Source organism: Cynocephalus volans, chromosome 4 (genome assembly GCF_027409185.1).
Source record: "Cynocephalus volans isolate mCynVol1 chromosome 4, mCynVol1.pri, whole genome shotgun sequence".
Taxonomy (NCBI): domain Eukaryota; kingdom Metazoa; phylum Chordata; class Mammalia; order Dermoptera; family Cynocephalidae; genus Cynocephalus; species Cynocephalus volans.
This window is the reverse complement of record NC_084463.1, coordinates 77,976,868-77,992,678: the sequence shown is the minus strand read 5'-3', so window position 1 is coordinate 77,992,678 and position 15,811 is coordinate 77,976,868. Positions and strand designations below refer to the sequence as shown.

At 38.4% G+C, this 15,811-nt stretch overlaps 1 protein-coding gene across 1 annotated transcript in view; it reads right to left on the bottom strand.

The window, feature by feature from the left end:
* Window positions 1-143: 143 nt before the first annotated feature.
* The window catches only part of MAML2 (mastermind like transcriptional coactivator 2), a 325,642-nt gene continuing 309,974 nt past the window's right edge, over window positions 144-15,811 (bottom strand). Inside the window, exons 3-5 of the mRNA XM_063095610.1 lie at window positions 10,311-10,514; window positions 4,977-5,088; window positions 144-1,249 (exon numbers count right to left, since the gene is read on the bottom strand). Coding sequence (XP_062951680.1) covers window positions 234-1,249; window positions 4,977-5,088; window positions 10,311-10,514 — 1,332 coding nt within the window. The 3' untranslated portion in view covers window positions 144-233. The remainder of the gene's footprint in view (window positions 1,250-4,976; window positions 5,089-10,310; window positions 10,515-15,811) is intronic.

The window sequence follows — 15,811 nt, the reverse complement described above, 5'->3', positions numbered from 1 at the left end:
CCTGGAGTTCAGACAGGGAAAAGTGATCCCAATGTTTTACTTTCAGGTTTGAGATTTAAAACAAGATTTTAGACCAAAATGTTCACCACTACAGTTTCTTTCTGCTTTCCATTTTTTAAGCCATGGTATCTTCATGCAGCTCATTTGAAAGTCAACAGTTTGGTCTTTTCAGAGTCCTTGTAAAATACTGCCTCTTAGTGCTTGAAGTTTGAAAATTGTCTCCCCTTTCTCCTTCAGGAGTTATTCCCCAAGATTTCATCAAGATTGATGTCTTTCATCCAGTCATCATTACCAGGCTCTGTCTTCAATAAAGAATCAATGAAATCAGCATCACTGTTTAGGGCAGGGCCCATGTTATCAGTCTGTTGGCTGAGGAAGTCAAAAGCTAAGTCACTGCCATGGTCAGTTCCTTGAAAAGCCCTGGAACTTTGATTAGGTGAAGGAAAATTGCTGGATGTCAGGGAAGGTGGCTGGCTTATGCCTGTCCTTGACTGATTCAACCCTGTTCCTGACTGATTCAAATTAGGCAAAATTTGTGTGCTTAGCTGATTGGGTCTGAGATTCAGACCCCTGAGAGGACCCATGGTTTGTCCATTTAATGTTTGGCTCATTTGGTTCATGGGTCTCATCTGCACTGCTGGTGTTAACTGGTTAGGAGGAGCCACTGCCCTCTGGGGAAATTGCTGGCTACCTACTGCCTGTTGCAATGACTGATTTGGGGCATAGGCTGCAGCTGTACCTGTAGGGAAGCGAACTCCTGTGGACTTCAGGGCTTCCTGCTGTTTGGTTGCTGCTTCTTGAGAGGCCCAGTTTGGTGCTGTTGTGTTGGATGTGATCATTACATTTGATGTTCTCTGTGCTGGTATGCTTGCCATACTATGGGTTATATTTGGTCTCAATTGTTGTGAATTGCCAACAGCTCCCACTCCAAAAGTGGCTACATTGTTATTATTACTTGGCCCTAAGGTAGGTGGCCGTGGCATCAGAGCATTGTTTTGATTTGCTATCAAATGGTTTGCGTTTCTCTGCTGGGTCAATTGATTCATTCCTGAAGTGACACTGTATGTGCCAGGTTGATTACAAGGCAGATTTCCATATATCCCTAGGTTCTGAACTGCTGTGGATAATGATGGCATTCTTGTCCCATGAGAAGTAGACATAAGACTGGAATTTGAAGTTAAGATGGTGTGTGTTGAAACTGGGTTTGCCAAAGCCTGATTAGAGTTTAAACTCACTGTTGATGAACCACCTAAGAAAAAGAAGAAAATTCTATTAGTTCGTAATAGTAGGTTATCTCTTCTTGTACAAATGCTTTTCAATAACTTATCAACTATGAAACTGCTCTTGGGTTTAAGAACACTTAAGAGAAATACTCATTAAACATTTTATACAAAAGGAATAAGACAGCTTTTACGGGGGAGTTTCACCCTAGGTCACTCCTTTGTGAAAAGGTCAAGAGTTTACACATTACAAAAAGAAGACTAAAATAGAATGATTCTATTTTCTAGGTTTTATTTTATTCCTCTTCTGGGATCACTGAGAGGAGGATCTTCTGATAGTCAATCTTCCATTTTGAATTGGCTTTATTGTGTTCTAAGTCCAAAGACTACAACTTTGATTAGCCAGCTGTCATGAAATCCGTGTTACTGTTTACTCCAGGGTCCAAATAAGAAAGTGTGGATGAATCCTATACATGGCTACTACATTAATATTCCTAACCTATGGCCTTGAAAATCATGTCCCATTTTTTATCTGCATCAAATTCATTCAAGAAGCTGCCATGCAAGGCTCCCCAGTGTCCAAACGGTAAATTACCATCTCCTTAAACATCTGGAATTCAACGTAATCCATGCTCTGGTGATTATTTCCATACAGAAAGCTTTCTGCTCCCAGAGGTGTAGTTACTATGGCATTGTTATCCAACACACCATGAGCCACCTTTGCTCATGCCATTTCACTCTCTTATGATGCCCCTCTTATCTCGCTGAACCCTGTCTTTTCTTCAAGGCTCAGGCCAAGGCCCGAATTCCTCCATTAACCTTTCCCTTATTATTCCAGCCTCCTCTCTCCGGCAGCATTTGCCCTTTGAATCTTTCATTTAGCACTTAGCCTTTGTATTGGGCAATCCATAGAGCCTCGAAGTGCCTGCCAGTTAAACAGATGCCTGTCAATAACTGGTTGGATGTGGGTCCAATGCCTGAGACACAGGCTGCTGAATAGGAAGCCTCCACACATAGACAGTGATTAAGCAACACACTGAAATCTTCCCGACTTGGAGGGGTTAAAGTCATCATGAAAAACATCTTGAGAGGCAAAAACGGAGTGCCAGAAAGAGAAAAAAAAAGTGCCTATTAGATGATAAGTTCCATGAAGGAAGGAATTTTTACCTGTTCTGTTCACTTCATATTCCCTGAGTCTAGTAGTGGGCACAAAGTAGAAATTCAATTGATATTTTTTGAATGAATGAATGAATGAATGAGAGCTTGAAGCAAAGAGAAAACTTGGACAAAGATTTTGTTATGAAGTATGCTCCTGAAGAGAGGCAGGGAGGCTCAGAGAATCAGAGATACTGAGAAACAGAGAGCTACACACACATATGAATATCATAATGTCAGTGTATGAGCACAGCCTGTCTGCAGTTGTATCTTAGGATGTCCCCTGCTGCTTGAGGTTATCTAGCCTGGTATACAACCCGAAAGACTAAAGGCCAGATGAACACGCTAGCCTTTCTGTTTACTTAAAATATGTCCCCAACTAGTCCACATACCCCTTGAAGGTGGGAACAGTCTCTTGTATCTCCTTGTACCTCTTGTGTTAGCACAGGGCCCTGCACTGTGTTGTGGGCAGCAAGTGTTTGATGAAGACGGATCAGAGACAGGTAGGGGATATCTGAACAACAACTGAGAGTACACACAATGCTAATGAGGTTAAGCAACATGATCTTTGTATCTGAAAGCTTCATGGTAAGGGAATTTACACGATGAAATTGCTGTGGAAAAAAATTTGAAGGTTTTAGAAAACATCCCCTGTAAGGTGCCCTGTATTTTAACAACATGCCCTGAGAAGGTTTGTGAGGACAGCAGTATTTTTAAACAACCAGAATAGAGAGAATTTCCATGAAGATCACAAAATAATAATAACAGTTAACATTTAGAAGCTCCTACTATGTGATTAAAAACTGTTCTAGATACTTTTCATATTTCATTTCTAATATCAACTTCTGGGAAAGGTGATTATTATTGCAACAAGATTAAAATAAAAAATGACAAAGGAGTCTGTGCTGTGTTTTGTCACTATTTCATTCTCAGAAGACATGGGAAGTACAATGCTCTACAGCAGTGATTCTTACCCATTGGGGGGTCAGCAGTTGTATGCTAAGGACCCCACCCTTAAAAAATGCCCATATGCACTGTGGAAAACCTCCCAGTCTTCATTAGAGAAACAGCCTTGATTTTGTAGCAATGCACTCAGCTGAAAAGCCACATTTTCCAAACTTCCTTGCAGCTGGAAGGGCAGGGTGGGGGGTGGGGCACATATGAATAAATTCTGGCTAAAGGCAGAAGTTGGTAGGTGGGAGTCCAAGACAACTGCTTTGAAAAGGGAATATGACTCATTGGGAGGCCATTTTACCTTTTCCTTTCTTCCCTCTTCCTACCTGGAATATGGATAGGAAGGCTGGTGATAAGGTGGCCACAAGGCAGCCCTTAGAATGGAAGCCACACACTAAAGAAGATGGAGCAGCAAGACAAAAGAAGCCTGGATTCCTGATAATATTGTGGAGTCACCAAACAAGCCCTAGACTACTATCTGTGCGATTCTTTTATATGAGTGGGAAAAGAAAAACCTAAACACCCATCTTGAATTTTGTATAATATTTCAAAGGGCTCCTGGCTTTCCCAAAGCCTACTCATGGGATATGGTAGAAGAAGCCGTGTTCCAAATAAACCCCATCTTGTCAGTCAACTTCCTTGAGGACAATCAAATACAGAATCCTGCTTTTTCTCTGAGGCAAAGTAATCTTAGCAAGTAGAGTACATATATCCCATTCCTTACTTTAGTGGAGAGAAACAATCTGGTACATTTGAAGGAGTTTAAATAAATTAGGACAATATATTTAAAACTACAGTAAACAGGACCAGAAAATATTAATAAATAGTAGTGTTCACAGACTCTCATTCTTTAGCGAATTTTCTTCATGGTTTCCTGGACAGATGAAAGTAATAGGTAAAGCAGAGAGAACTTGGGAAGCCCAAGAGGATAAGCTTAACTTACATGGGAAAGTGCAGAGAATTTGAGGCGGAGGAGACTTGAATAGATGCTGAATAGGAGAAGGCAGGAGCAGAGGCTGAGTTTGGGAGAGGTTCTTTTAGAGTTCAGAGAGTGGGAGGAGAGAGATCTGGGGAGTAGTGCTTACCGCATATTTTATATTGAAAGAGCTATTAAGAAGTGTTGTTTTGTGATTAAAATGGGATCCACCATTGGTGTTTTGGAGAAATTTCATAAAGACTTAATTTGCTTTCTCAATTATTTGTCGGTGGCAGGACTATTTGTCTTTGAAGGGGAAACCTTAGGGAGATGGGCTCAAAAGATGAGACAAAAAGACTAGGCTTTAGCAAGTTACACATGTGACTAAGAGGGAGAAATGTCTGCTTACCTGATACTACCTGGGTCAAGATATGATGTTGGTTAGGAGAATGGTTGAACCCAGCAGTTAGAAAACATTTAGGTTTTTTGAATTCTCAGAGGTAATCCAGGGAGCAGTGAAATATGGGAATACAAGGCAGGAATAAGCAAGAAGAACCAATGAAAGAGCTGAAAAATATTTAAGTATGGTCCTGATCTAAAAGCTAAATGAGAGTTAGTAAAAGATTCTAAGAAAGATGTTACAATCAAATATGAGATGAGGAAAGAAATATTGAAAATTGAACTTTCCTTTTTTTCAGTGATGATTTTTATTAATTTTTAAGAACACTTACCAGAATACTGAGCAGCTGGCTGCATACTGCCCACATTTCTTCTTTGGTCTTTATAATCTGGAGGTGGCCTTGTCAAATGTCGGTTTATCTGATCTTGCGAAGCAATTTTCTCCTTGAAAGCATAGATGAAAACATATTAATTGTACTGTTACTTTTTCACTTGTAAAAATTTACGTGCTGTTATCAACAATTTTGCAGTCATGGGTTGCAAATCATGATTTGATTTCAGAGATAATTTTTTTCAATTTCAATAAACTTCCTGCATGGAAATATAATTTCTACTTCTCCATAACATTTAACATGTGTTTTGGGTCTAGTAACTATTATCATTTCTTTTATTTTGCAATTAGATTTTAATGAGAATTTAATTTCTGTGATTTTTGAGATGGTATTTCCAGTTTTACATTGTAGCACACCTGATATACTTTGGTACCTATATGTATATAATTCTGGTCCCATGAAATACGGAAAGCATAGCTAGATAAAATATAGAACACCCGAGCATTCTGTATTTTTATTTGCTAAATCTGGCAAGCCTAGATAGGAGAAGATAGCAGGAGATAACCTATCAGGTACTGGTATAGGAACTATATGCCTATTACAGATGGAACATCCCAGGTCTGAAAACCCAAAATCCAAAATGTTCCAAAATCTGAGCATTTTGGATTATGCAAATATTCCAAAATCTGAAAAAATATGAAATCTGAAGCAATTCTGGTCCCAAACATTTAGGATAAGCGATACTCAACCTGTACCTCTTTTTTATCGCCTCATGATTATTTCCACTTAAGAGATGAGGAAATGGAAGCTTTGTTAGGCTAAGTAACTTACCTACCATCACACAGTGGTAGAACACAGACAAAATCCTGAGTCAAAAACTCAGGCTGTTTCCTGTCATACAATACAAGAGCCTCTTGCTACTCTGTTTCTTAGTGCTCAATTCTAAAAGCATAGAAATTTCCCATGCTCCTCCCTTTCCTTCCTTTTGGAATCAGCCAACTTTTGTTATATGTGAGTTTGGGAGCTAGGAGAGGAAACAGGGACATTCTTTTAATATTGTCAGTGCCCTCAGCCAAAGCCCACCAGGAACACACCTGCTGGGTTTATTACTTGTTGTGGCAAGAGAGAGTGCACATCATGGGAAACCATGGGGTGTTTTAGTAGGAGAGTGTTAGAGAGAACCTATCATAGGATTTGGGCTTTGATTGAGTGATTTAGGGAGTGTCTAAGGAAGTGGAGATTTATTCTAGACTGGAAGCTGTCAGAAAGTGAGGTCAAGTCTATGATTGAGTAAAGAACTAGCTATCACTCATTTAGCCAACGAGGAGGATATTTGGTATTTTTGGTGTTGCACAGTGACCATGTTTGTGCCTGTTTTTAGACAGAATTATAAAGTGTCTTGTTTTGTCTCATTTTATCATGGTTTCACAGTAACCCTGTCTGAGGTTGATATTCTCTAAGATTATGTCCAACAGAGAACAAAATGGCTTGGCCGTGAGTGTCATATTAGTTCTGGACATCAGGGCTGCTTGTTTTTTCTTTCTCAGTATGGATCAGGAAGTTTTTAGAATTGCTTCACTGCAACTTTGTATGCATCCCAAAGTAACCTTTGTTTCAAAGATAAAAATAATTGGCATAGGTAGAGAGAAGACACAATAATTATAGAAAAAAATCAATAAACAGAAAAAAGAAACTTTGTAATAGATAGATTGGTAAATTAGTTGGAAGTCAAATGTATACTGCCTAAATTAGAACTCATTTAAGCCATGTGTTTCTCAGTTTCCCATCAAATTCCAAACCTTTTAAATAGAATAAGTTTACTATAAAGGGAAGAAAGTTCTTAAAACAACAACAAACCAAATTCAGATTATTGTTTCTAAAAAAAAAAAAACAACTTGAGAGACTTAAAGTCTTTTGGACATCAAGTGATTCATATAAAACACAATTTTGATGAGCTAAGTGTAAATGAATCAGAAACATATGGATTACATTTCTTTAAAACATGGGTTTACAAACTAAGGGAAAAAGTGGTTGGCGAAACTCTTTCTGGTTTTTACCAAACCCTAAATGTTTAAGAAACATCTTGAGATGTTCCATGAACCCAAATGTGGTGATGTTCAACCATCCCTGTGTAAGCTGACAGTTTTGATTTTTATGCCAAGCATAAGACTTTCTGAAATCTTCTCTTTTCCCAAAGCATCTGTCATTCTTTGTTACCTAATTAGGTGTTTCTGCTGTTTATATTGAAGAAGACAGGATGTATGTGTGTGTATGTGTTTTTTATGTGATAACCAGGCCCTTGATTCCCCATTACAGACTAGATTTCATCCCTGAATTTATTTTCAAGTATCTTTAGTCTAATCATTGACTTTCTATCCCCCAAAGGCTAAAATTGGGTTGTTCAAAGGGTTAATATGTATAACTCTGGAAAGTTGAGTTATTTAAACTACTTGTTCACAAATGAGTTAGATTTAATGGTCTTGCATATGGACAGAACATAGAATTGCCATGTTGTCACTTTGTGCTGAAGAGTAGCAAAGACCAGACTGCAATACTGAATGGAAACAGCTACATTTTGCAAGAGAATGACATTCCCATTCTATGCAAGTGTAAATGTACAGGCTGTCCCTGAGATTACTTCTGTACAACATTAATTTATCAACTAATGTCTAATGGTTACCAACTAATGTCTAATGATAATGCAATGACTTGGTCCTGAAAACCTAAAGTAGAAATCATCTGCTATAGTACACACCTGTCCTGCTTCAGTTTTCCCATCTGTAAAAATGTGAGATGTGGATATTAAAGAACCTCCCTCAAACTCCTATTGTATAGATCATGATGCCTGGCACACAGTAGGTGTACAGTAAGTGTTGGTAATTATGATGTCCATTGTAATAAGTACTACTCATTTCTCTTCTTTGCACTTCACTGGTGGGAGAATAATAAAGAGTAAGGATAACAAACTTTCAAGAGAAAATGTCTCAATTTAGGCGCCTATCTGGCCTTGCCAACTGACTGCAAACGACTACAAAGCATATGCTAATGTAAAGTGGTATCAAAGACTGTTTCTTCCTGGATATGCTAAAAAGCACAGGCACCCTCAATGGTGTCCAAACAAAGAGAAATGTGAATGGTTTATAAAAATCACAGAAACGGCAGCCTCATTTGCATTCATCTCTCACAGCTCATGCCACTTCCCTTTGCACCTGTCCCAGTGGTGACTCAACTGGGGCTCAGTGGGAGTTAGGCCAGTGCCAGGCCAGGACCCTCATGGAATGTGTACACTACCACTTCCTTGCCTTTTAGTCAGAGCGAAAAAATCCAGAAATTCAACCTCTGCATGTTAAAATTTATCGAATTAATAATATCAATGGGAGTAATTAAAGTGTACCTAGTAAGTCAATCTTAGACGGTTTATATTTTCTCTTCTGCTGCCTGTTTTTCCTAAGCTATTTAGTTTATAAGGAATAAAAAAAAAGGATGAGAGAAGGAACAGGTGGGAGGACTGAATTTTTAAAACTATGATTTGTAGAAGAAACCAGTTGTGTCACTTTGTGATCCAGTCAGTGACTCCCCTTTACCTTATATTTTAGGGCAGGCCTCAAGGTTATCTGTAAATTTATTTCTCGCTATTCTTATTTAAGGTCAAATAAATTTATTTCTCACTATTTCTCCTCATATGCTCTGGACCATAAATTTATCCCATTTGTCATTTCTTAAAAAACATATGTGATCGTTATATTATTATTTATACTGTTCATTATGTATTGAATATTTCATAATATAATCTCAGATGAGCAAATACACAGCCAGGCTGCACCTTTCGGTTCCTGGTCCACCCTCCACCTAGAATGGTGGACTCTACCTACTCTATCGATTGAAATCCTACAGTCCTTCAAAGTTAATGTCAAATGTTACCTTTTTTGGGAGACTATCCTCAATCTTTTCAGGCTGGACTTAATATTTCTCTCCATTATATTTTTTCTTGCTATGTTTTAAACTTTTACTACAGTGCAAATCTGAATCTAGTACTTCTGTGTTTTAGGTCCTTAAAATCCTCTCCATTGCTTTTCATACAATAAATACTCTGATCTATCAAGCTCGATCCTCCGCCCTCTCATTTCTGGCTTCCTGGCCGATGACCTACTTTCCTATCTTTGTGCACACTCTATGCCTTGCAAATGTGACAATGTCATATCTTTTATTGTCTTTAGGTCTTTGAATATTCTGGTTCTTCTGGCTGGAATAAACCCCTACTCTTCCCCCATCTCCCACTTCACCTTCAGATCTTTGGTAGATATAACTTCGTCTCTGAAACCATTTCTAATAGTTCCCACAGAAGAGCGTTTAAACACATACACTACTATTGCCTATTCATTTGACATCTCCAGTGGGCAGTAGGCTTCTTTAGGGCAAAGAGAGGGCCTGTCTTGTTTATAGCTGCATCCCCATTGTAAATTAATATTTATTGCATAATTATAGTACTTACCACACACCTGCACTTCTGACTTTTACTACAAAGCTCCTTGAGTATAAAATGATTTGATTTTGCTTTTCACTTTTCTGTGTACCTAAGGTCTGTTAACCTGGAGATGATTAACTTTTCCCCTTTCTTATTTGGCCAAATAGTTTGAAGGGAAAGAATAAAACTATTGGAGATGGGACCATGGTCTTAGGAAGCAGCAAGGATTTGGATCAGTTGTTGAGTGTATGAGTATGTCTGAGAATACAGAAAAGATAAGCCCACAAATATTGAAGAAAGGTTAATGCTTAGGTAATGTGTGGGAAACATGGCATTGCCTTTCTTAAAAGGCCACTTAAATATGGTGAAATTTATGGTCAATTTTTTAAAAAACACATCCTCCATTCTGAGATGATTTATTGTGGAAGTCAAGTCTTAGTTTTGATACTCCATGTTGGCTTTTAAAACTGCTTTTAAAGCTTGTTTATGTCTAAATCAGTTTGGATTTGAGTTGATTTAAGTTCTATTCACTATTTCTTACCCTTGAGGCTGGGGAACAACACTGGCTTCTTTTGCCTGAATCACATGCCCATGTTGGTCATTCTAGACATTCCTGGGTTGGGCAGGGCTAGTTAGCCAAGGTGCCATGCATTCCAAGTATCCAGCAGCTGGTAAATCAAGTTTTTTTTTTTTTTTTTTTCCCTGCAGCACTTTAAATGTATGGAATTAGACACTCTTATAGCCAGGACAACCTTGTAGCTGTCACATAAGTAGGCACAGAGAAAAGGGCAGTAAAAGCAGAAATGAAAACAAATGAACTCCCTCTGTTGGGCCAACAGGTACATGCAGTAGAAATTAGAATGTTTTACCGCGTCAACCAGCATCTGCTGCTGGAGAAGAAGTTGCTGTTTCTGCTCCATGATCTGCCTCTGTAGAGTCTGTTTCTTTCCCATCAATTGCTGATTCAACAGTGATTGCTGGGAGTTCATGTAACCACTTCCAGTGTTTGGATTTGAGCAGGGGTTGGGACTTGGACTGGGGCCTGTGTTCTGGCCTACCACAGAGTGTTGATCCTAAAGAAGAGAAAGGGGGGTGGGGGGATTGGTAAGCTACTGAGAATTATAAGAAGAAAAATGTAGCACAAAGATCATAAGCTTAGATTCCAAACATTTTTCATCTTGTTAAAGATCAAACATGGTTAATGGGTTGGAGATCAGAGAATTGCTTTTTAAATGTAGAAGAAATAATTGTATATCGCAGCAGCTGAGTTAATGACATTAGGGCCCTGGAAAAGCTCCCATATGACTCTGATGTTGGGACCTCCACATTCCAGAAGGTGTTTATGAAACCTCAAAGAAAACGACCATAAAAACATATGGCAAACCTCTCAATTTCTCAGGAACAAACACATCATAGAGTAACAAGACCTTCCTTTTCCCTAAGGTTAGTATATTACTGATCCTGCCATGAAAATTATGTTTCAATTTAAGTATTTAAAAGTCGAATAATCATTTTGGACAGAAGGCATTTTACCTTGCCCAGTTTTCTGTGATATAAAGGCAGGAAGGCCTGTGAGTTTCTGTTTTACAAATGCTCTGAAACTTGGAAGGGACTTCACTTCTCAGGGACTTGTTAATTTTGTTCCCTGGTCAATAATTCAGGAATATCAGAGCATTAACCAGTAAAAGAACACCAAACCCACTGACAATGAGAAAGTATTGATTAAAAACTTACATTGTATATTAAATAATATTGGTATTGATTAATTGCCATTCTAATTTGAGGTCCCTACCAATCTTTAGGCACTGACAGATCAGCACCCCACAGAGCAGAAAGCTAAACCGAGTCAAGTATTCTCATTAATTTCCAATGATATATTTAGGATTGAGCTGTACACTAGTAGGGTTACAAGAAGACTAGAAAACATAATCCTCACCCCGGAGAATTTATCACCTAAGTAAGGGAGAGAATGCTTACATGTATAAACACAAGAAAATATAGAATCAAATTTTAGATTATGTAATATAAGCACTAAGCCAAAGATCCTCACACTTCGATGACAGTCATCTGGGAAGCAGGTTATAATGCAGATGCCGTGGCCTTGCCACAGAGATTCCGAGGCTATAGATCAGGGTACCTGCTCAGGTGATTTTGATGCTTGTTGATCTAGGCAATGCACTTTGAGAAACACTGAATACATGAAAGCAATAAAATCCAACTGTCACTCTCCAGTTGGACTGAGTGAGGTTACAAGACATAAAAAGAGCAACTCCCATGACGTCTCATGAGTAGTAGTAGCAGGTACATCACTTGTGGAAATTCTCTTCCCTGTTATCCTTTTCCATTTCTTTAGTTGTCTGCAGAGCTGCCCAAAGCCTGGGGATGTAGAAAGCTTGGTCTTGCTTTAGTAATTCCTGGGGCTATAGAGCTCACTAGCCTCAAAAGGTCACCACAAAAAGAAGGTAAATGTTTAGGTAATGGATGTGCTATCTATCTTAAATGAATCATTGTACAATAGATGCATGTATTAAAAAACACCCTGTAACCCACAGATATGTACAATTAAAAAATAAAAAATAGAAAAATTTTAAAAAGCAAACAACAAAGTAAGCAAAGGAATTAAAACTAATCCTAAGGATAACCATCCACTGAGGCTTATTATAGGATAGTCACTGTGCTCTGAGCTTTACATGATTTATATCATTTACTCTGTCCACTGAGCAAGAACTTGTATTATTATCCTAATTTTGCAGATGAGAAACCTGAGCTCGGAGAGATCTCATAGCTGTAAGTAGCAGAGGAGGATTAGAAGCCAGGTCTGACTCCAGAACCCTAGTTCTCAATGTCTATATTCTACTGCCTTTCAGCTGAGACAGGAAGCATTGTGAAGAAAGATTTTTGCACTTTAAACCTGTGCCAACACATGTGTTCTTGCAGCACTCCCCTCAGGGCTGAGCATCCTCAAGTCAGGTGGGTGGAAGGGAGTGTGTTGGGGAGAAGGACAGGGGAGTGGGGCCAGGGCAGGGAGAGCCTCCTCACCAGTTAGTTAGAAATAATAAGAGCCATCTCTGAGGTACATCCTCTGAGCAGCTTAATTCTTACAGGGACCCTATGAAGTCTGTATTGTTATTGTTCTCATTTTACAGATAAGGAAATTGAGGCTTATAGGTGTGAATTAACTTCTGCCAAATCACACAACTAATAAGTGCCAGAACTGGGTTCTGATACATTTAGACTCCTATGACCAGTCATTTCTTTCAACTTTAAATCCATCATGGCTCTTGGAAAAGATTTCACCCCATGTGTCCTACAAGCCACTAGGAATGTGAACTCGGAAACAAGCATTTGAGAGTCATTAAGAGAATGGTGGCAGATGAAGATCTGTGAGTTGGGCATCCTGGAGGTCAAATAGAGCAGGAAATAGCCGGAAGATTGAAGGTTGAGGCTTTGGGTCCACCCAGATTAAGGACAGGGAAGCAGAGCCTGTGACAGGGAGAAACAGGCAGGGTCAGGGAAGTGTAAAGACAACGAGGTGGTGGTGGAAGAAATCAAGGTGAGAGAGAATATATTGAGGCAGTGCTTGGTCCTCCATTTTCTACTTCAAGCAGAATAGAGAAAGTCTGCTCTTTTCTACGATAAAATTTGGAGTTTTATGCAAAACTTTGAAAAGAGGGTTTCATGGTTTTAATAAATGGTTGACAAACACAGGTAGAAATTCAATGCACTTTTCTTTTTGGTTCTCTCTTTGCATGGCCATACAGTGGACAAGAGCTTGAGCTCTGGAGACAGGCCCGCCTTGGTTCAGAACCCAGTTCTAGCACTTATTAGTTGTGTGATTTGGCAGAAGTTAACTCACGTCTATAAGCCTCAATTTCCTTAACTGTAAAATGAGAACGATAACAATACCAACTTCATAGCGTCCCTGTAAGAATTAGAAGAGATAATCCAATGCCCTGAACATAAAAAGCACTTAATAAAGGACAGCTGCTCATAACTGTTAAAGTTATTTTAACACATAGGAGCAATAGTCTGCTTTCTTTGTTTTGTTTTGTTTTGTTTGGTTTTATAGCATGAAGCAAAGGAGACAGGCCTTGCAGATTGCCAAAAGCTGTTCTGTGTCAACTCTATCAGAAATATAGAGGTTCGTTGGGTTGCAGATTATGAGCTACCTATGGACTTGGGGAATTACCTTTATCCTCCAACTTGGAGATGCCAGAAGATGGGTGAGGTGTCCTTCTCTGATGGGCTATCTTTTAGGGTGTGCTTCTTTCATCGGGTTAGTATCAGTTTAGGGCTCTGATACTTTGTTCTTTGCTGTGCTGTTTTTATTTTTTTAACATCCAATTACTCATACAGCAACCCATATACATTTAGTAAGTACTGCACCTTTGTTTCCTCATTTTTAAAATGAAGGTAAATATGTTAATGATATAAAATTAGACCCAATGAAATTTAAAACAGTGCCAAGCACTTAGTTGGTGTTTGATAAATTTGAGCTATTAATATTTTTCTTATTTGCTTATTTTGTATTTTTTATATTACAGAGATTTTTTAGGTAGAATTATCCTTGTGAAAGAGCTCACACTGTAAGTGGACTTGGACCACAGATGTGGGATGTTTGGCTCCCATCATGTTATAAACACAGGTTGGTCCTCATACTCTCCAGTTGACCACAATCTCCACTACTTATTATTTTATTATACCCACCCATTTTCCTCATTTCTATTACTTATCTGGCCCATGTAGGCATTTGAGTTTAAGATCACCCGCTTATAATTTATCTGGGAAGATGAGATACACCAACTATACACTCTACAAGCACACTCACCCAAAGTTATGACAGTAAAAAGCAATGCATAATAATTCCCATTAGGTGGTATGATACTTACCAGTACCTTAGGATTAAAACTCAAATCTTCTAATGCCTACCCGAGTCACCCAAGCATCTATAAATCCACAAATGCATTTGACAAATGTTATTGAATATCCACTATGTGCTATGCAGTTTTCTATTTTCTAGAAAATAAAAAGTATTTAGGAAAATAAAGAAAAAGAAATGAACAGAGTGCTCAATGTTGGCAGAATTGATGAACTGCAAAATAATTTCCAGACAAAACTGGAAAACCACCCTTCTTTAAGATTTATAAAAGATCTGCATGCCAAGAAAATGTAACTATGTCTCTTTCTCTCTCTAATCAAACAGATGGACTGTGCTAAATTTAGTTTCATTCCTTCACAATACGAAAAGATATTCTAGGACACTTCTCCCTAGAGCCCTAAGGTTGTCCAAATTTGAAACTAGTGCTGGGGTGAAGGGAGGTTCCCTGGTATGGAGGAAAGAATAAGAGATAAGCTCTCTTTTGGAATTTTGTAGATTTTTAAATGTTCTATCCCACGGGCCTTACCGTGTACTCTACTATCCACATTCTTTCAATTCATGATTGAAGTAATAATTGGCTGTTGCCACATTTTTTTTTTGCCCTTTTGTTAGCTATGAAACACAAAACACCTCCTTACACAGGCTTGCTAGCATGGCCAAGATGTTGTGCAAACTTCAGTACGTAAAATATTTTGAGAGAAAAATATGCTGTGATGCATTGGCTTTGAATTTCATATTCAGCTTCTCTTTGCCTTAAACTCAGCCCAAGTAGAACCTGATTTAATAGAAATCATCTCTTTCTCTCCCAACACTTGTTTTCTCCTAAAGGGTATATGAAGGCCTTGGTAAAAACAGCACATCCTCAGCCTGAAGATGACAGCACGTGTGAGTGAATTAGGTCATTTCCTTTCATGTAGTCTCTTATATGACAGAAAACCCAGTTTTCTAGAGAAACTGGAGTTAAAGATTGATTTGGCAGCAAGTAATAGCTGGTTCACATCATGTACTTGAGTGATCTCACATTTTGTGGGTGTTTTTCTGTTTTTACCTATGAAATTACAGTATTTGATGCTAACCTAGAAAATAGGTTTCTGACCCTATCCTCCTGGGATTTAGTATCAATTTTTATTTAATATGTACTCATAGATAGTTTTCCACATGCCTGTGAGTGTGAATGTGTATTTGAGATTTTAAAGTCCTTTTACAGTATTAATTAAGTCATCGAGACAGAGTAGCATGCCAGTGCTTAAATATGGTTATAGCTTCTTGACTTCTGTTTTAATCCAGCACAGGACTGCTAGACCTGTGAAAGCATGTCTGTATTATTTTCATAAAGTTCTATTAATCATCAACCGACATCTTTAGAATTATTATCTTTACTCATTTATTCATTCAACAAATATTTGTTGAGCATCAGGCATTCTTCTAGGCCTTGGGGATAAAGTAGTAGAAAGAATTCAACAGGACTTCTCATGAACCTAAAACAAATAG